Source organism: Schistocerca serialis, chromosome 1 (assembly GCF_023864345.2).
Source record: "Schistocerca serialis cubense isolate TAMUIC-IGC-003099 chromosome 1, iqSchSeri2.2, whole genome shotgun sequence".
Classification (NCBI taxonomy): domain Eukaryota; kingdom Metazoa; phylum Arthropoda; class Insecta; order Orthoptera; family Acrididae; genus Schistocerca; species Schistocerca serialis.
The window spans coordinates 810,773,671-810,793,881 of NC_064638.1; the positions used below are offsets into that span (position 1 = coordinate 810,773,671).

The 20,211-nt window shown below is 44.0% G+C and overlaps 1 protein-coding gene across 1 annotated transcript in view; it reads left to right on the forward strand.

Annotated features, from left to right (window-relative positions):
* The window catches only part of LOC126435637 (mite allergen Der p 3-like), an 82,072-nt gene that overhangs the window by 14,099 nt on the left and 47,762 nt on the right, over positions 1-20,211 (forward strand). The window contains exons 2-3 of the mRNA XM_050090465.1: positions 3,958-4,125; positions 17,961-18,049. Of these exons, the coding sequence (XP_049946422.1) occupies positions 3,958-4,125; positions 17,961-18,049 (257 nt within the window). The remainder of the gene's footprint in view (positions 1-3,957; positions 4,126-17,960; positions 18,050-20,211) is intronic.

Sequence of the window (20,211 nt, forward strand, 5' to 3'; positions counted from 1 at the left end):
TGTGGTGCCCCATTTCCATTACTTAAAAATGATACTGGTTCAATTACAGCAGCATCTGAGTCGGGGGTAGCTATTTAGAATCATGGTGGTGTTAGAAATCATACTGCTCTGTTGTTCTTTATGAAAGTATTTAAATGAGATGCCAGTGCCGAAATAAGTGGATATTTGAGTTCACTGTGCTTGTCTGTTCTAACTCATTACAAGTTTGGTTCAAAGTGGTGCTAGAGACTACTTACGTTTTTCAACACTCTAAAGCATTATCAGGTTAAGAGGGTCATTAAAAACGCACCCTAAATATGAAAGATTAACGACGACGCTCTACATTTTATCGTTTTTTGCAGGCTGTCCGTCTCCAAAACCACGAGTTCAGTTTCTCCTCCGAATCGACAAGCACAATCTCCGAACTTTTGTGCAAATATTCCAGTCGAAATGTTTGTTAATATTAATATAATTTACACTGATGTACTTAAATATACCGATGAATTATCTATCTGTCACCCTATAGCTTCGTTTTCAAGACGAGATCTGCGGATTAACATTCCATATACTGACCAACAGTTATAATCTGGTCAAGTTCCTGTAGCTTTTAAAATAAATCGTCCTAGGTGGAGATCTTAAGCGCTGCTGTGAATCTCAAAGAAAATTTGATCGTATGTACCTCGAAAGAAGCCTCTAACCTATTCAACAAATAGTCCCAGAATTAGTCTGAAGTGATTTAGAGAAATAATGGAAAATATTAGTCGGACTGACAATACAGGATTTGATTCCACTCCCGAATGCGAGCTCAGAACTTTAGCGACCGGCCCACCTCCCTTGATGCTGAAAACTGAGGGACAGCAGTCTAGATTAACCGAATTGGTGGGGTAGGAGTTGGGGGGGGGGGGGGGGAGAGATTATGTTAGACCCTTGACCTGCCACGTAAAAGTAATCAAACAGTGATCAAAAGCGTACGGGATTTGTCGCAAGTACGATAAGTATTTTGAGCGTGACGCTAACCGTCCGTTACGCAAACCATCCATCTAAATGAGTGACAGATGACACCTCTGTCAATCTTTTATAAGATATTTGGTTTGTATATAAGAGTGCTACTTTAGAACAGTGAATTGTCTTAGCGATTTAGCTTAGTGAAAGAAACGAGGAACTCAACAATGCGTGATATTTTACTGGCGTCTTTCCTCATAGCAGGAACCTGTCTTTGTAAGTTTTACTTAGCATTACTATAACAGTCTAAGCCGGACTTAATTAAGATCAGTTTCGTAATTGGTAGTCTTAGCTTAACTTAATGAAGAGGAGAGGTCAATGCAATTTGTTATTGCCTTACATACACACACACACATATATATATATATATATATATATATATATATATATATATATATATATATATATATATATATATATAAAGTGGGGACGTAGCATGATTTTACATTCTTGAATCACTGCATTACTTCAGTTCATCAACACTATATTTTACTTTTCTCAACTTTCTGCATCAAATTATCTTTATTTATGTTGTTATTAAGAAAATTATTACTATTATTTTTAGTGTTGTTGCTAGCCAAAGAGAAACTTATCAAGAACTTTGACTAATTCAAATGCGTAGTTTATTACCCACTTGACCTATCTTTGATTAATGATAGAAATAGGATCCAGCTATTTTTCCAAAAGATGAAATCCTTGAGTGCTTTCTCAAAAAAATACGAGTAGTGTTATATATTTGGCCATCATGAGTCAATCTCGGCTTTATTTAATATCTGTGCGCTTTAAAACACATTCGAACAATGACAGTGTAATGAAGAAATTGTGTGCTACTGTTGTAATTTTCGAGTTTAACGTTAATCGCAATTTGTTTGCCCGTGGAAAATTCCATTAATTTCGGCTGAAAGTCTAACATGCACAAAATTAGTCAATAAGTGTGTGGAGGTCAGTGAATTTTGCCTCGATACTGAACTTTCATGACAAACATAGCTGTTATCATGATTCCTGGAAGACGTAAATCTGTTGGCCAAAGGAATGAATGAAACCGTGTGTATTGTGACTAAATGATACATTACAGAACTTCTCAAAATTAACCTTTTAACATGAATTAACCTTAAAAAAACTTTTGGTTACATAATGAAGTGAATGTTAATCTGAACTGCATTTCTACGAAATTTTTTTATAAACATTCCGTGTATGGGTTTAATGAAATTCGATTATCCCTTCAGTACTACACTCTGCCAGGAAGTTTTGGTGTAACTCTGCATCGGAAAACGGCTGTTGTTGGCCGCAGATCAGAGGAATCGACCTAAGAAATAAGTCGTGGATTGTATGTTTCACAACATTAACTGATTTTTCTGTCAGTGCTTGGCAGTACACGTCACTAGTATGAAAAAGATAACAGTTTGTCCATGTTATGTAACCATCCTTCTTAGTATTACACTGAAGAGCCAAAGAAACTGGTACACATGTCTAATATCGTGTAGCGCCCTGCGAGCACGCAGAAGTGCCGCAACACGACGTGGCTTGGACTCGACTAATGTGTGGGGTGTTTAGTGGCCAGCAAAAGTGTTTAAATTCAGAAGAGTGTTCCTGGATCCACTCTGTAGCGATTCTGGACGTGTGGAGTGTCACATTGTACTGCTGGAATTGCCCAAGTCTGTCGGAATGCTCAATGGACATGAATGGATGCAGGTGATCAGATAGGATGCTTATATACGTATCACCTGTCAGAGTCGTATGTACACATATCAGCGGTCACATATCACTCGAACTGTGCAGGTCGCACACCATTACAGAGCCTCCACCAGCTTGAACAGTCCCCTTCTGACATGCAGAGTCCATGGATTCATGACGTTGTTTCCATACCTGTACACGTTCATCCGCTCTATACAAATTGAAACGAGACTCGTCAGACCAGGCAACATGTTTCCAGTCATCAACAATCCAATGTCGGTGTTGACAGGTCCAGGCGAGGCGTAAAGTTCATGTCGTGCAAGCATTAAGGGTACACGAGTGGATCTTTAGCTGTGAAAGCCTATGTCGATGATGTTTCGTTGAATGATTCGCACGCTGACACTTGTTGATGGCCCAGCATTGAAATCTGCAGCAATTTGCGGAAGGGTTGCATTTCTGTCACGTTGAACGATTCTCTTCAGTTGCCATTTGTCCTGTTCTTGTAGGATCTTTTTCGGGCTGCAGCGATGTCGGAGATCTGATGTTTTACGGAATTCCTGATATCCACGGTACACGGTACACGAATGGGGAAGATCCCCACTTTATTGCTACCTCGGCGATGCTGTGGCTCATCGCTTGTGCGCCGACTATAACACCACTTTCAGTCTCACTTGAATCTTGATAACCTGCCATTGTAGCAGCAGTAACCTATCTAACAACTGCTCTATTTACTTGGTGTCTTATATAAGCGTTGCCGACCGCAGCGAGGTGTCCTGCCTGTTTACATAGCTCTGTATTTGAATATGAATGCCTATACTAGTTTCTTTGACGCTTCAGTCTATAGACTTCATTCATAAAAACGTACAAAAATTAAATCGCCATTTTGTAAAGCCGTGTAGTATCGCTATATGATCAACAAAATCACTCATATTTACTGTCGCTCGAGACGATGTCCGCTCTTTCTAGATATTGATTAGGAAAATTCCCGTTAATATAACGGTAGCAGTAATCACTCTGAAGCCTCTAAGCTGATAGCCAATGTCCATCTATAGCATCTGTCATCTGGAGAGTCTTAGTCTACCAAGATGCTGTTTCACTATCACACTGGGCGTCTTCGTTTGTGTACCGTTAATAATGCATCTTTTACAAGTCTGTGTGTTGAGATTACTTGAAATTGTATTCCTTTGCTATTGAGTCCACATGAAAATAATTTATAGAACATTTCAGTTTCACTGGAAAGTTAAGGAATGGCTTCGGGGAAAATCAGAGCTGTTCAGTGTAATTTTGTGTGCTGTCTTTCAGCTGGTGTTCCTGTTCCGCTTATGCCACGGTGGTGGCCATTTGTGTGCTGCAGGTGCGCGGTTGCCGGCAGAAGCTCCGGACTGGCCGAAAGACTGGCCCAGCGTGCTTCCCTTCCATGGACGCATCATCGGCGGACAGCCAGCCAATGACGGGGAATATCCCAGCCAGGTGAGCCAACCAAGAGAGTGCAAACTAGTATCCACAAATAAGCTGTCGCTTCTAAGAATTTAGAGAGTATGCACCCCCTTTGTAAACAGTAATGTGGTTCCTGGAGACAGTAGCATACCGTGAAGTACAAAATGGTTCAAATGGCTCTGAGCACTATGGGACTTAACTACTGAGGTCATCAGTCCCCTAGAACTTAGAACTACTTAAACCTAACTAACCTAAGGACATCACACACATCCATGCCCGAGGCAGGATTCGAACCTGCGACCGTAGCGGTCACGCGGTTCCAAACTGACGCGCTTAGACCCGCACGGCCACACCGGCCGGCCGTGAAGTACAGTTTGTAGTTGGGAAGAGGTAATAGACAGAGCGAGGAATAAGGCAGATCAGTCTTTGTCACTGTTTTGTAGCCTTCGGAATGTGTTACAGTTAAAAAGAAAAGTCTCATGGTGTTATATTAAACGATGATCCCATGAAAGCACACGTGTGCACACGAATCTTACAGGAAAAAGCAGTCTGTACAGAAATAACTACATTCATCACGCGTATGTTCTAGTTGATATTGGCAGGCTAATATTTGCAATTAACTTTCGCATACGTATCCACGAAGGCAAACAGCCTACAGTATATATCCAAAATCAGGAGCATCTATGCATGTGTCTGACATTCATGGCTATGGCAGTTCAGCTGCTTTTGCTCACATCATTTTCAATGGCTTGGGAAAGCTCTGTGTAAATCCCTGTGGAACGCTGACTACTCAGAGCTGCAGAGTGATATTTCGGACTGATCTAAGCTACATGCAGGAGAACGAGTAAGAGAAATTATAAATACTATACAACACAGTCTGCGAATAGTTTCAACTTTACACATTTTGTAGAGGCCAGCAATGTTCACAGGACATAATTTTGTCAGACCTATATTCAAAGTTTGCAGTTCACGTCTGCCGTGTTTAGTGGATCTCAGTGAACTACGCATGAGCGATTCAGTCATTTCCAGTACTTTTCTTAGCTTACCCACCTTGGCACATCACGTTGTGTGAAATGTATCGCCCTCACTTCGTAGAAAGAACATGTGACCAGGGCGTTAACAGCATGCTACTTACAAAACGCCATATTTTGCCCTCTAATCTCTGTTTCATATTACACAAATTTGAGTGTTTGGTGCTTCCAAGTCTGTACAGTGATCCATTACTATAGCAGATGATCAGAGTGGCATTAATGTAAATGACTTCTTGGGGGAAATCTTTCAGTTTGGTGGCACGTAGGATAACCTGTTTTCCCAGACGTATGAAAACTGACATTTTTTTTGTAGCAAAAGCCAGAAACTGCACTGAACATTACCTACTCCAGTTTGCCTTACAAATTTTTACAACGAGGCGTTTTGACGTCATGAGTCCTATTCTTCATAGTCAGAAGCAAAGAGAAATTAATTCAGTGGTTGACAGAACTGACACAAATAGGCACTGTTGTAACAAAAACAATATTTCTGTACGAAGCAACCATGTTCGTTTTTGTAACTCTATTAGTTCTAATAGATTTTTAATATTATATATATATATATATATACACTCCTGGAAATTGAAATAAGAACACCGTGAATTCATTGTCCCAGGAAGGGGAAACTTTATTGACACATTCCTGGGGTCAGATACATCACATGATCACACTGACAGAACCACAGGCACATAGACACAGACAACAGAGCATGCACAATGTCGGCACTAGTACAGTGTATATCCACCTTTCGCAGCAATGCAGGCTGCTATTCTCCCATGGAGACGATCGTAGAGATGCTGGATGTAGTCCTGTGGAACGGCTTGCCATGCCATTTCCACCTGGCGCCTCAGTTGACCAGCGTTCGTGCTGGACGTACAGACCACGTGAGACGACGCTTCATCCAGTCCCAAACATGCTCAATTGGGGACAGATCCGGAGATCTTGCTGGCCAGGGTAGTTGACGTACACCTTCTAGAGCACGTTGGGTGGCACGGGATACATGCGGACGTGCATTGTCCTGTCGGAACAGCAAGTTCCCTTGCCGGTCTAGGAATGGTAGAACGATGGGTTCGATGACGGTTTGGATGTACCGTGCACTATTCAGTGTCCCCTCGACGATCACCAGTGGTGTACGGCCAGTGTAGGAGATCGCTCCCCACACCATGATGCCGGGTGTTGGCCCTGTGTGCCTCGGTCGTATGCAGTCCTGATTGAGGCGCTCACCTACACGGCGCCAAACACGCATACGACCATCATTGGCACCAAGGCAGAAGCGACTCTCATCGCTGAAGACGACACGTCTCCATTCGTCCCTCCATTCACGCCTGTCGCGACACCACTGGAGGCGGGCTGCATGATGTTGGGGCGTGAGCGGAAGACGACCTAACGGTGTGCGGGACCGTAGCCCAGCTTCATGGAGACGGTTGCGAATGGTCCTCGCCGATACCCCAGGAGCAACAGTGTCCCTAATTTGCTGGGAAGTGGCGGTGCGGTCCCCTACGGCACTGCGTAGGATCCTACGGTCTTGGCGTGCATCCGTGCGTCGCTGCGGTCCGGTCCCAGGTCGACGGGCACGTGCACCTTCCGCCGACCACTGGCGTCAACATCGATGTACTGTGGAGACCTCACTCCCCACGTGTTGAGCAATTCGGCGGTACGTCCACCCGGCCTCCCGCATGCCCACTATACGCCCTCGCTCAAAGTCCGTCAACTGCACATACGGTTCACGTCCACGCTGTCGCGGCATGCTACCAGTGTTAAAGACTGCGATGGAGCTCCGTATGCCACGGCAAACTGGCTGACACTGACGGCGGCGGTGCACAAATGCTGCGTAGCTAGCGCCATTCGACGGCCAACACCGCGGTTCCTGGTGTGTCCGCTGTGCCGTGCGTGTGATCATTGCTTGTACAGCCCTCTCGCAGTGTCCGGAGCAAGTATGGTGGGTCTGACACACCGGTGTCAATGTGTTCTTTTTTCCATTTCCAGGAGTGTATATATATATATATATATATATATATATATATATATATATATAAAATATTTTTTTTACAAATCTCTCTTTGAATCTCATGTTTGTGTAAAATCATCTTGATTGAACTTTGGTCTGCAACTTCACCAAATTGTTTAAAATACTTGATACCGCCTGTCATTTCTTTATTTATTGTACTGTTATACAAATTCAGTCTTAAAGCATTTTCAAGCATCCCGATCAACGGAAACAACAGGAATTCAGTGCATTAACAATCAGTTAAAAGTTAACCACAGTAAGAAACTGGTTTTAATTTCACCGAAGGTTATTTCCAACTTTCTTTAGGCTGAATCAGTCCTGCCAACGACCATTATCTTTCGATTTCTTCGCATTTTTTTCTGCAGACTTCTCGTATTGACTTCCCTGCACTTCCTATTTGCTTCGTTCCATTACACTGCTGTATTCCTGTCTTGTCTTGAACATTTTTGTACTTGTTGCTTTCAACGATCAGTTTATTTCTTCTGTTATCCGAGGTTTCTTTGAAGTATTTTCGTGTAGCAGTATTTTCCTGCTACACATTTGTGATCCCCCATTTCAGAGATATTCATTCCTCTTTAACTGCAAGGCCTACTGTGGTATTCAATATCGCAGTGTCTTCAATCTTAGGGAACTTCAAACGCTCCTTGTGTCTCAGCACTTTATTTTCCCTCTTCTTTCTGCATGGATTCCTCTGTAGAATTCTCTAATCCCACTCTTCGCCATCACTAAATTGTTATCCGAATCTATATCTGCTTCGTTGTACGACTTACGAGCCAATATCGGATCACGGAATCTCTTTCTGATCTTCAAGTAATCTATCTCAAATTTTCGCACGTCTCCATGCGATTTCTAGATATAGTTCCTCCTCTTGTGATTTTTGAACAGTGTATTCGCCATGACTAGCTGGAATGTATTGCAGAATTCAATCAGTCTTTCTCTTCTGTCATTCCTACTTCCGGTTCCATATTCTCCCATGACTCAGTCTTCTATTCTTCGCCCTACTACAGCGTTTCAATCCCCCAGATTATTAGGTAGCCATCTTCCTTCACATACAGAGTTACACGTTCAGTATCCTCATATACTTGCTCTGTTTCTTCACCTTCTACTTGTGAGGTAGGCATGTATATGTGAACAGCTGTTGTTGGTGTAGGTTTCCTCTCCATTCTGACGAGAATATCACTATTACTGTCCATAGTAACTCACTCTCTGCTTTACCCTCCTATTTATGACGAATTCCATTCCCTTATACCATCTCCGCAGCTCGTGATCTAGGGGCTAGCGTTGCTGCCTCTGGATCACGGGATCCCGGGTTCGATTTCCGGCCGGGTTGGGGATGTTCCCTGCCCGGGTACTGGGTGTTTGTGCTGTCCTCATCATTTCATCAGTTTTGAGAGTGACTAGATTGGTGAAAAGAAAATGGACTGTGTAAGAACTGATACTTTATACGGGCGCTAATGACCACGCCGTTGAGCGCCCCACAAATCAAACATCATCATCACCTTTACACCATTTTCTGTTTTTGCTGATATTACCTTATATTCGTCCGATCAGAAACCCTTACCTGCTTTCCACTTCATTGCATTTCCCTGTACAGATTTTTTAGTTTTCTAAGGCATTCAGATCTATGGCATTCACCTTGTGACTTGTAGATTGTTACTCTTTCACTAATTTTTCAATCTTCTTTTCGTGGTCTCCTCCCCATTCATAACCCCTTCTCGAACTCCGTTCATAATCCTTTCCCTTAGATCCCAATGGGGGACTGATTGGAAATCTTTTCTCATTGAAGAGATCATTACGAATCTCTTTTCAATTATAGGCCACATATCCTGTGAATACACGCTATCTTTCCATACACATAATGTGTCCTTAATTCTGTCGTTCCCATTGCTTTCTGCATCCTCATGCTGATTCTTCCACCTTTTGGGAAAAAATTCGAGCTCCAAACGCAAAAGGATGCTCCGGACCTCCATTCGTTCCTCCTCCGCTGTCTTCGACAGAACAAAGGTGACTATATACCGGAAGTTTTTGGCCGCCAGAGCTGGTGATTTTTATTCGGTGTTTAAGTAGTGGCTTCAATCGAACCTGGGACCCAGAACCTTTTAAATATCAGTCAGAGATGCCACAAATTCTGCCCATAGATTACAATGAATATTCTAGGTATACTGTTATTTACATCCCTCGGTTTCATCGCAAAGAGTGCGTTATGTACCTTTAACATGCATCCAGAAATAAGTAATACTTTTCCAACATTTATGATCAGGTCTATAGGAACAGTTGCTCCACAACTATTTCCATGATTTACATCCCTTACAGCCCTCAAAGTAATGATTTATGGTGATGCATTAAATATATAAAACATCTCCTTCATAACAATTGTGCTGAATCAGTCATGCAATAAGTAATAAATCGCATTTTCATAAAATTAGTGTAATACCTCTAACGTGCGTCCAGAAATAAGTACTGGTGTTCCAACATTTGTGAACAGATTTATAAGAACATTTGCTCCACAACTGTTTTCATGATTTACGTCACAACAGTCTTCAAAGCATTAAACATATGAAACACCTCTTTCGAAACGGCTATTCTGAAGCAGTCATGGAACTGCAACAAATCTATTTCTCATAAAAGTTGTATAACAACTGGTAGCTTTCATGGGTTTTACGGCTTCTAACTTTAGATTCGTAGAATACATGATTAATTTCAATAATTTCCTATTCATGAAGTATTGAATGTTTCCTCAAAGTTTGGCCGCACCTTTTTGTAACACCCTGTATTAGGACTAATTGACTCTTGGTGTGCTTTGACTGTAGTGGCTGATACCAAAATATCTGAAAGAGATCCGGTAAGTAACTTAACTTCTTTCCTGGAACTGGCGAACGATATAACGCGGCTTGGTTCTATGTTCCACGACCGTAAATATCACGTTCAAGAAATCGTTCACACAGGACAATCATACAAACAAACCGTCATTTGACCAACGGACAGACTCCCGTATGGACGACATAGTAATAAGCATCTCTGGCGTAGAGAAACAACTGAAAGATTTAAAAGCAAATAAATCACCAGAACCTATTGGAATCGGGATTCGTCTTTACACAGTGTACTCCACGACATTAGCCTCTTACCTAGCCTACATTTATCGTGAATCTCTCACACAGAAAGAAAAGCCAAGTGACTGGAAAAAAGCCTAGGTGACTCCAGGATATAAAAAGGGTAGAAGAACGAACTAGCAGAATTACAGTCCAATATCCCTAACTTCGGTTTGCTGCATAGTTCTAGAACGTATTATCAGTTCGAGTAAAACAAAGTTTCTTGAGAGTGAGAAACTATGTTCACGAACCAGCATGGTTTTAGAAAGCATCGCTCGTGCGAATCTCAGTTTGCCCTTATCTCACATAATATACTGCGAACTATGGATGGAGGGCAACAGGCAGATTCCATATTTCTAGATTTCCCGAAGGCATTTGACACTGTGCCCCATTACAGACCGTTAATGAAGGTGCGAGCATATGGAATAAGTTCTCAAATATGTCAGTGCCTCGAAGACTTGTTGACTAATAGAAGCCAGTATGCTGTCCTCGACGGTGAGTGTTCATCAGAGACAAGGGTATCGTCAGGAGTGCCCAGGGAGGCGTGACAGGGCTGCTGTTCTCTATATACATCAATAATTTGGCGAACAGGGTGGGTAGCAATCTGCGGTTGTCTGCTGATGATTTTATGATGTACGGTAAGGTGTAGAAGTAGAGTGACTGTAGGAAAATACAAAACGACTTAGAAAAAATTTCTAGTTGGTGTAATGAATGGCAACTAGCTGTAAATGTAGAAAGATGTAAGTTAACGAGGATAAGTAGGAAGAAAAACCTGTAATGTTAGGATATAATATTACTAGTGTCCTGCTTGACCCAGTCAAGTCGTTTAAATGTCTTGGCGTTGCGCTGAAAGCGATATGAAATGGAACGAGCATACGAGAACTGTGGTAGGGAAGACCAATGCTCGAGTTCGGTTTATTGGGAGAATTTTAGGAAGAGTGGTTGACCTGTAAAGGAGACCGCACATAGGACGATGGCGTGACCTGCTCTTCAATACTGCTCGAGTGTTTGGGATCCGTACCAACTCGGATTGAAGGGAGGCGTGGAAGCAATTTAGAGGCAGGCCGCTAGATTTGTTACCAGTAGGTTCGCACAACACGTATGTACTACGGAGATTCTTCGGGAACTCAAATGGGAATCCCTGGAGGAAAGGCGACGTTCTCTTCGAGAAACACTATTGAGAAAATTTATAGCATCGCCATTTGAAAGATGTCGCCGAACGATTCTACTGCCACCAACATACATTGTGCATAAGGACCACGAAGATAAGATACGAGAAATTAGGGCTCATACGGTCGCATATAGACAGTCGTTTTCCCCTTGCTCTATTTGCGAGTGGAACAGGGAAGGAAATGACAGGTAATGGTACAGGGTATCCTCTGCCATGCACCGTACGGTGGCTTGCGAAGTATCTATGTAGATGTAAATTTATAACACAACACCACAAAACCTCTAGCACTGGCATAACTCGTCCGTGTCACAGTCAAATTCCGTTCGGCCGGCCACAAAATGCCAAACAGGAAAGGAAATGCATAGAGAAAGCTGATCACACGATGCGCAGCCACCAGTTGGCGCTAGGACTAATTTAAACATGATGGGCCCACCTGGCATACAAATTGGAGATCAGTACATTGAAATAACAAGGTTAAAGACAGCATATAAAGATTAGATGTTACAAACAAGAACCAACTACTAGACGATCTATCTCACGACTCGACACTCCCCCCCCCCCCCCCTCCCCCCAGACACACTGACTTATCACCGATTACAAGTTCGAACCGAAATCTGAGAAGCAATACATGCCTATACATGAACAAGTAAGAACCATTTTATAATTAATAACAAGGCCTGTACTTCAGGACTTAGGCGAACGGAATAAAACATTAAATATAACCCCAGATGAGAATACTTGGCAAATTAGCAATCATTTAAAAATGCAAATATAAATTTAACACCAAATTTTAAAATACACTCCTGGAAATTGAAATAAGAACACCGTGAATTCATTGTCCCAGGAAGGGGAAACTTTATTGACACATTCCTGGGGTCAGATACATCACATGATCACACTGACAGAACCACAGGCACATAGACACAGGCAACAGAGCATGCACAATGTCGGCACTAGTACAGTGTATATCCACCTTTCGCAGCAGTGCAGGCTGCTATTCTCCCATGGAGACGAAAGTAGAGATGCTGGATGTAGTCCTGTGGAACGGCTTGCCATGCCATTTCCACCTGGCGCCTCAGTTGGACCAGCGTTCGTGCTGGACGTGCAGACCGCGTGAGACGACGCTTCATCCAGTCCCAAACATGCTCAATGGGGGACAGATCCGGAGATCTTGCTGGCCAGGGTAGTTGACTTACACCTTCTAGAGCACGTTGGGTGGCACGGGATACATGCGGACGTGCATTGTCCTGTTGGAACAGCAAGTTCCCTTGCCGGTCTAGGAATGATAGAACGATGGGTTCGATGACGGTTTGGATGTACCGTGCACTATTCAGTGTCCCCTCGACGATCACCAGTGGTGTACGGCCAGTGTAGGAGATCGCTCCCCACACCATGATGCCGGGTGTTGGCCCTGTGTGCCTCGGTCGTATGCAGTCCTGATTGTGGCGCTCACCTGCACGGCGCCAAACACGCATACGACCATCATTGGCACCAAGGCAGAAGCGACTCTCATCGCTGAAGACGACACGTCTCCATTCGTCCCTCCATTCACGCCTGTCGCGACACCACTGGAGGCGGGCTGCACGATGTTGGGGCGTGAGCGGAAGACGGCCTAACGGTGTGCGGGACCGTAGCCCAGCTTCATGGAGACGGTTGCGAATGGTCCTCGCCGATATCCCAGGAGCAACAGTGTCCCTAATTTGCTGGGAAGTGGCGGTGCGGTCCCCTACGGCACTGCGTAGGATCCTACGGTCTTGGCGTGCATCCGTGCGTCGCTGCGGTCCGGTCCCAGGTCGACGGGCACGTGCACCTTCCGCCGACCACTGGCGACAACATCGATGTACTGTGGAGACCTCACGCCCCACGTGTTGAGCAATTCGGCGGTACGTCCACCCGGCCTCCCGCATGCCCACTATACGCCCTCGCTCAAAGTCCGTCAACTGCACATACGGTTCACGTCCACGCTGTCGCGGCATGCTACCAGTGTTAAAGACTGCGATGGAGCTCCGTATGCCACGGCAAACTGGCTGACACTGACGGCGGCGGTGCACAAATGCTGCGCAGCTAGCGCCATTCGACGGCCAACACCGCGGTTCCTGGTGTGTCCGCTGTGCTGTGCGTGTGGTCATTGCTTGTACAGCCCTCTCGCAGTGTCTGGAGCAAGTATGGTGGGTCTGACACACCGGTGTCAATGTGTTCTTTTTTCCATTTCCAGGAGTGTAGCTTAAATGACAAGATTGGTTTATTCTTGTGACTTACTGCAGATCCACACGAATTCCAAGATTGAACGCATACAGCACTTAATCTGTTGTATTAAGTATGACATAAGATAACAAGGCGGCAGACTATAATCAAATATTTTAAGCTTCTGAGGGAGAGAAACAGATTAACAAATATGCCGGTTGCTTTCCGGTTTACAAAATAGCTTGCAACAGACTAAATCAAGACTTTAGAAAAAAGCAATTAAACGAAAAAATTCGTAAAGCATAACCTGTAAACGACTGAACATGACAAGAATAAATTTAATAGCGTGACAAATCAGTTGACGTCTCTTCTCGGGAACAGGTTAACGGACCAATCACTTCCCGTACCCGCCACAACATACAACTAACGTTCCATACAAAATGTTGCGATTGCGTTGGAGATAAGTCCACTGCGAGAATATATGCCACTAGAAACAGAAAAACTCACCATAACCTAAATTTGTGACTTCGGCTCCGCATGTGGCAATCTTACTGAAATCAGCGTAGTTCTTCAGTGACCTAAGGTACCAAACACACCTGCGTGCCGATTGGCAACACTCCTCCTCATCGCGATGGGGCCTAACATTTACCTTCCCTCCAACCGCATCCAAAGCGCGCCAACTCCCGTCTACCACGCCCTCGTGGACAAACCATGCACTTAGGTGAAGAATCGATAAGCAGAGAGCCGAAATGGTTTAATAATAATAAGTAAAATTATTATGCATGTTTACCATTGTTAGCAATTTAATTATTTTACATGCACATTTGGCAAATGGGTTTCATATTCATACACGAATATTACTTGAAAGTGTATTTTTTGGAAATTAGCATTACATGGACGGTAACTGTCATAGTTGGAAAATATTAAAATCAGTCACAGTCTTCCCTAGCGTATCACATTTCTAAGCAAATGCAACAGACATATGTTGTTCTGTAACTGTATCTTAAACATTTCAGCGACTTTGTTCAATGATTTCACTATACCGTATTGCAGAAAGTGTATAGATGGGATGTACTGTATTAAAAAACAACAGTAACTCAAGTTACGAAGTCTGTGAAATAGGAAACGTTATCTGACATTATATCGTACATTCTCCTGCCTCGAGAATATTGTGTACAGTTTTCTCGTAATTTGTAATTTCATATAATTGTGTAATATAAGGTTTTTTCCTTCATTGTCATAAATGAGCACGGCATCGTACGTCAATACATGTAAGTTTCAGTAAAATATTAGCATTTTTGAAACAGTGAAAGTAAGTTAACAAGTGAAACCATTCAGGAAGGTAGTGTGCCTAACTGTGATCAGGCTTACTTGTTGATACCACAATCATTAGGTATTGCTGCTCTGAGTTAAGCTACCAGACATCGTATAACTGTGATGGTGTTCAAAAATGGTTCAAATGGCTCTGAGCACTATGGGACTTAACATCAGTGGTCACCAGTCCCCTAGAACTTAGAACTACTTAAACCTAACTAACCAAAGGACATCACACAACACCCAGCCATCACGAGGCAGAGAAAATCCCTGACCCCGCCGGGAATCGAACCCGGGAACCCGGGCGTGGGAAGCGAGATGTGATGGTGTCTCCTATCATCGGAAACTGTGATGGGACACAGGGGTTGCGCCACTACGCAAGGCGTACATGGACGTAGTTGTCTGGGGATGATCTCATGTGTGTGCGTACGTGTGAGTGTGCATGCGTATGTATGTAGAGGAGCGTAATGGGTGATATGTGTTGTTTGTTTGTTTGTTTGTGTGTGTGTGTGTGTGTGTGTGTGTGTGTGTGTGTGTGTGTGTGTGTGTGTGCAGAAGGAGGTAAAGAGTTTCCATGGATTTCAACATATTCTGCTCAGAGATGGAGCGCTACAATCTCATATGCCATACCGGCAGAGCTGTATTAAAACATAGATGTTTTCATTATTTCGGGTCTTCAGCCTTATGATTTGTTTGATGCAGCTGATCACGATTGACCCCTCCCCCCTTCCCCCTTTGTGCAAACCTCTTCACTTCAGAGTAACACTCACACACACTACGTTACCAATAATATTTTCATGTACTCCAACCCTTGTCTTGCACTACAATTTTAACCCTGTACAGCTTCCTCTAGTAGCATGTAAGTTATTACTACTGGCCATTAAAATTGCTACACCAGGAAGAAATGCAGATGATAAACGGGTATTCATTGGAAAAATATACTATACTAGAACTGACATGTGATTACATTTTCACGCAATTTGGGTGCATAGATCCTGAGAAATCAGTACCCAGAACAACCACCTCTCGCCGTAATAACGGCCTTGATACGCCAGGGCATTGAGTCAAACAAAGTATGGATGGCGTGTACAGGTACAGCTGCCCATGCAGCTTCAACACGATACCACAGTTCATCAAGAGGAGTGACTGGCGTTTTGTGACGAGCCAGTTGCTCGGCCACCTTTGACCAGACGTTTTCAATTGGTGAGAGATTTGGAGAGTGGGCTGGCCAGGGCAGCAGTCGAACTTTTTCTGTATCCAAAAAGGCCCGTACAGGAGCTGCAGCATGCGGTCGTGCATTATCCTGCTGAAATGTAGGGTTTCGCAGGGATCGAATGAAGGGTAGAGCCACGGATCGTAACATATCTGAAATGTAACTCCACTGTTCAAAATGCCGTCAATGCGAACAAGAGGTGGCCGAGAAGTGTAACCAATGGCACCCCATACCATCACGCTGGGTGATACGCCAGTATGGCGATGACGAATACATGCTTCCAATGTTCGTTCACCGCGATGTCGCCAAACGCGGATGCGACCATCATGATGCTGTAAACATAACCTGGATTCATCCGAAAAAAATGACGCTTTGTCATTCTTGCACCCAGGTTCGTGGTTGAGTACATCATCGCAGGCGCTCCTGTCTGTGATGTTTCGTCAAGGGTAACCGGAGCCATGGTCTCCGAGCTGATGGTCCATGCTACTGCAAGTGTCGTCGAAGTGTTCGTGCAGATGGTTGTTGTCTTGAAAACGCCCCCATGTGTTGACTCAGGGATCGAGACGTGGCTGCACGATCCGTTACAGCCATGCGGATAAGATGCCTGTCATCTTGACTGCTAGTGATACGAGGCCGTTGGGATCCAGCACGGCGTTCCGTATTAGCCTCCTGAACCCACCGATTCAATATTCTGCTAACAGTCATTGGATCTCGACCAACGCGAGCAGCAATGTCGTGATACGATAAACCGCAATCGCTATAGGCTACAATCCGACCTTTATCAAAGTCGGAAACGTGATGGTACGCATTTCTTCTCCTTCTACGAGGCAGCTCAACAACGTTTCACCAGGCAACGCCGGTCAATTGCTGTTTGTGTATGAGAAATCGGTTGGAAACCTTCCTCATGTGAGGACGTTGTAGGTGTCACCACCGGCGCCAACCTTATGTGAATGCTCTGAAAAGCTAATCATTTGCATATCACAGCATTTTCTTCCTGTCGGTTAAATTTCGCCTCTGTAGTACGTCATCTTCATGGTGTAGCAATTTTAATGGTCAGTAGTGTAACACATGCTCCGTAATCCTGTCCCTTCTTCCTCTTACAGTTTTCTATGTTTTCTGGTCCTTGACGACTCTACGAAGAACATCCTCATTTCATAATTTATCAGTCCACTTCATTTTTAGAATCCTTCAGTAAGGTAAACGCTTCGATTCTTTTCTGTTCCTACTTTCCCACAGCCGGTGAGTTACTTCCAGAAACATCATTCTCAAATGAAGATTTAGTAGAAGTATTTGGCGAGGAATGTTCCATTTTCCTGTGCTAGACTATTCCACACGTCCACCATGTTGCATCTGTACTGCCTGGTATTGCCCTTAGAGTTAGCATATTTCCATCACTTCATCTACGACTTGGTCCCTTGTTTTGACATTTCGTTAGTTGCCTGCATACTATAATTGAGGAGCTACCTGACTGAGAAGTAGCGACTCCGGTCTCGTAAACTGACATACGGCCGGGAGAGAGATGTGCTGACCACACGCTCCTCCATATGCGCATCCACTGACGCCTGAGGTATGAGGATGACACGGCAGCCGGTCGGTACCGTTGGGTCTCCCAAGGCCTGTTCGGACGGAGTTTAGTTCAGTTTAGTAGCCTGCATAGTATAGAGAATAATTTCGTACACCACTATGGTTGTTACGTGTAACTGCCGTCGTTCACACGGAACGTAATTTGTTGGGAAACAATGGAAGACCAAATATCATATATAGATCGGTAGCCAGAATTTGGACGCTATTGTGACGACTGTATTGTACTTTGCGTTCTTCTTATGGTTCAGTTGCAGTTAGTGGATTTGTACTGTTGCAGGTGTCGCTGCAGGTGGACGGCGGCCATTACTGCGGTGGATCTGTCATCAACGACCAGTGGGTCCTCACGGCCGCCCACTGCGTGGTGGGGTACGTATCACACCTGCACATGCCGGGCTTCCAGCCGCAAACAGGCTCACTGCCTTAAGCAGAAAACATCTTTCCGTGCAACGAATTGTTCTAATGTTATCCTTTCATCCGATTTAACGAAATGTGTCTCAGATTATCGGGTACTAGACCGACTTTCTCCGTCCGTGGCTAGCGACACGGGCTGTTTACACGAAATCCACGGGTTCACTTAGGTGTGATGATCTTAGGTTTTGCTTGGACGCAATAGTCTGAACCGTGATCCACTCAGCCTCGGGAGATATCAGCAGAGGCTGCCTGCGTAAAGCAATGAAATCGACAGGTAGTCTGTCGAAATGTCGTCAAACACAAATGTCTGCGCCAAGCAGGTAGCCACTTGATTCTTGTAACAATTTAAACATATAAACAGGCAATTTTTATCCCCATGAAACGACCGAGCGAATATTTTTGGCGAGAAGATTTTGCTGCTTTCACGCCGTGGATTAAAATATTTCTGCCATAAGAACACGAAACAACCCTGTTACCCATTTCCCTGTTCGTAAAACCGAAACAACCCTGTTACCCATTTCCCTGTTCGTAAAACATAGTGTCCCGTGGTCGACTTATGTTAGAGTTATTAGACGCGCCTGCAAAGTAGCGTGACCTTGGTACCACGTTGGTTAGCTTTCGTAACTTACGACAGTCGACTCGGAACTAGCTCAACAATATCAACACTATGAACACTAATTTCGTCATAACCCGTACCCTCTTAATATAATTAACCACTTTTGTACATCTTTTAAACTTAAAGATTTACTTCGTCCAGACCGTTACTGACGTTTCCCACTGAAACGAAGTGACAGCATTCGCCACTAGGTCAGGATCAATAGCAACTCAGAGCCTTCTGAAAAACTATTTACTACTTGCTATAAACCTTCGCCACCGAGCGAGGTGGCGCAGTCGTTAGCACACTGGACTCGTATTCGGGAGGACGACGGTTCAATCCCGTCTCCGGCCATCCTGATTTAGGTTTTCCGCGATTTCCCTAAATCGTTTCAGGCAAATGCCGGGATGGTTCCTTTGAAAGGGCACGGCCGATTTCCTTCCCAATCCTCACCTAACCCGAGCTTGCGCTCCGTCTCTAATGACCTCGTTGTCGACGGGACGTTAAACACTAACTACCACCACCACCTTCGCCACATACTGAAGAGACGAATATCGGAGAAATCAGCTTCTTTGTTCGTCTTAGAACAGTTACTGAATTTAATGCTTCATAAATGTTATTAATGTTTGTTATATCAGAATGAAACTTACAGACTCTAAATTACTTCGTGTTTGAGTATTGATTTAATAAAATTCTTAAAAATCTGAATTTCATAAAGGCCTTTAGGCATCGGTGACTTTAATCTTGAACTTTGAGTGAATGAGTTTATTTCAACAAAAGTCAAGCAAACACTGAAACAACGCGATCCATCAAATTTGTGAGGCTCCTTTTCTGACATTAATACACACCAACAGCATTCCTTAACTGATGAAACTTTCCAATCAGAAACTAGTAATGAAATTACAATTAAATCAATACAAAGAAATGAATACCCTTAGCTGCAACAGGCGTTGATATACATCAACGCGGACAGTTGAAAATGTGTGTCCCTACCGGGACTCGAACCCGAGATCTCCTGCTTGCCTGGCAGATGCTCTATTCATCTGAGCCACCGAGGACACAAAGAATAGAGCGACTGCAGCGACTTATCTCTGACACGCCTCCCGTGAGACCCACATTCCCAACTGATTGTCCCACACTATATTCGTCGTGCCCCTGCCCATTACACTCATTACTCTCGGCTTTACCGACTCCCGTAAGAGTTCAGGCAATGTGTGTGCATCCGCACAGAAGATGTTCAAATGGCCGGTGAGCCTTAATTATATATATGAAGATGGTATCTGTTCTTTCGAACATGTCCGTGAGTAATGAGTGTAATGGGCAAGGGACACTACGAATATAGTGCGGTACAATCAGTTGGGAATGTGGGTCTGACGGGAGGCGTGCCAGAGATAAGTAAGTCCCTGCAGTCGCACTATCCTCTGTGTCCTCGGTGGCTCAGATGGATAGAGCATCTGCCATGGAAGCAGGAGATCCCGGGTTGTGGTTGTCGTTGTGCCACACATTTTCAACTGTCCCCGTT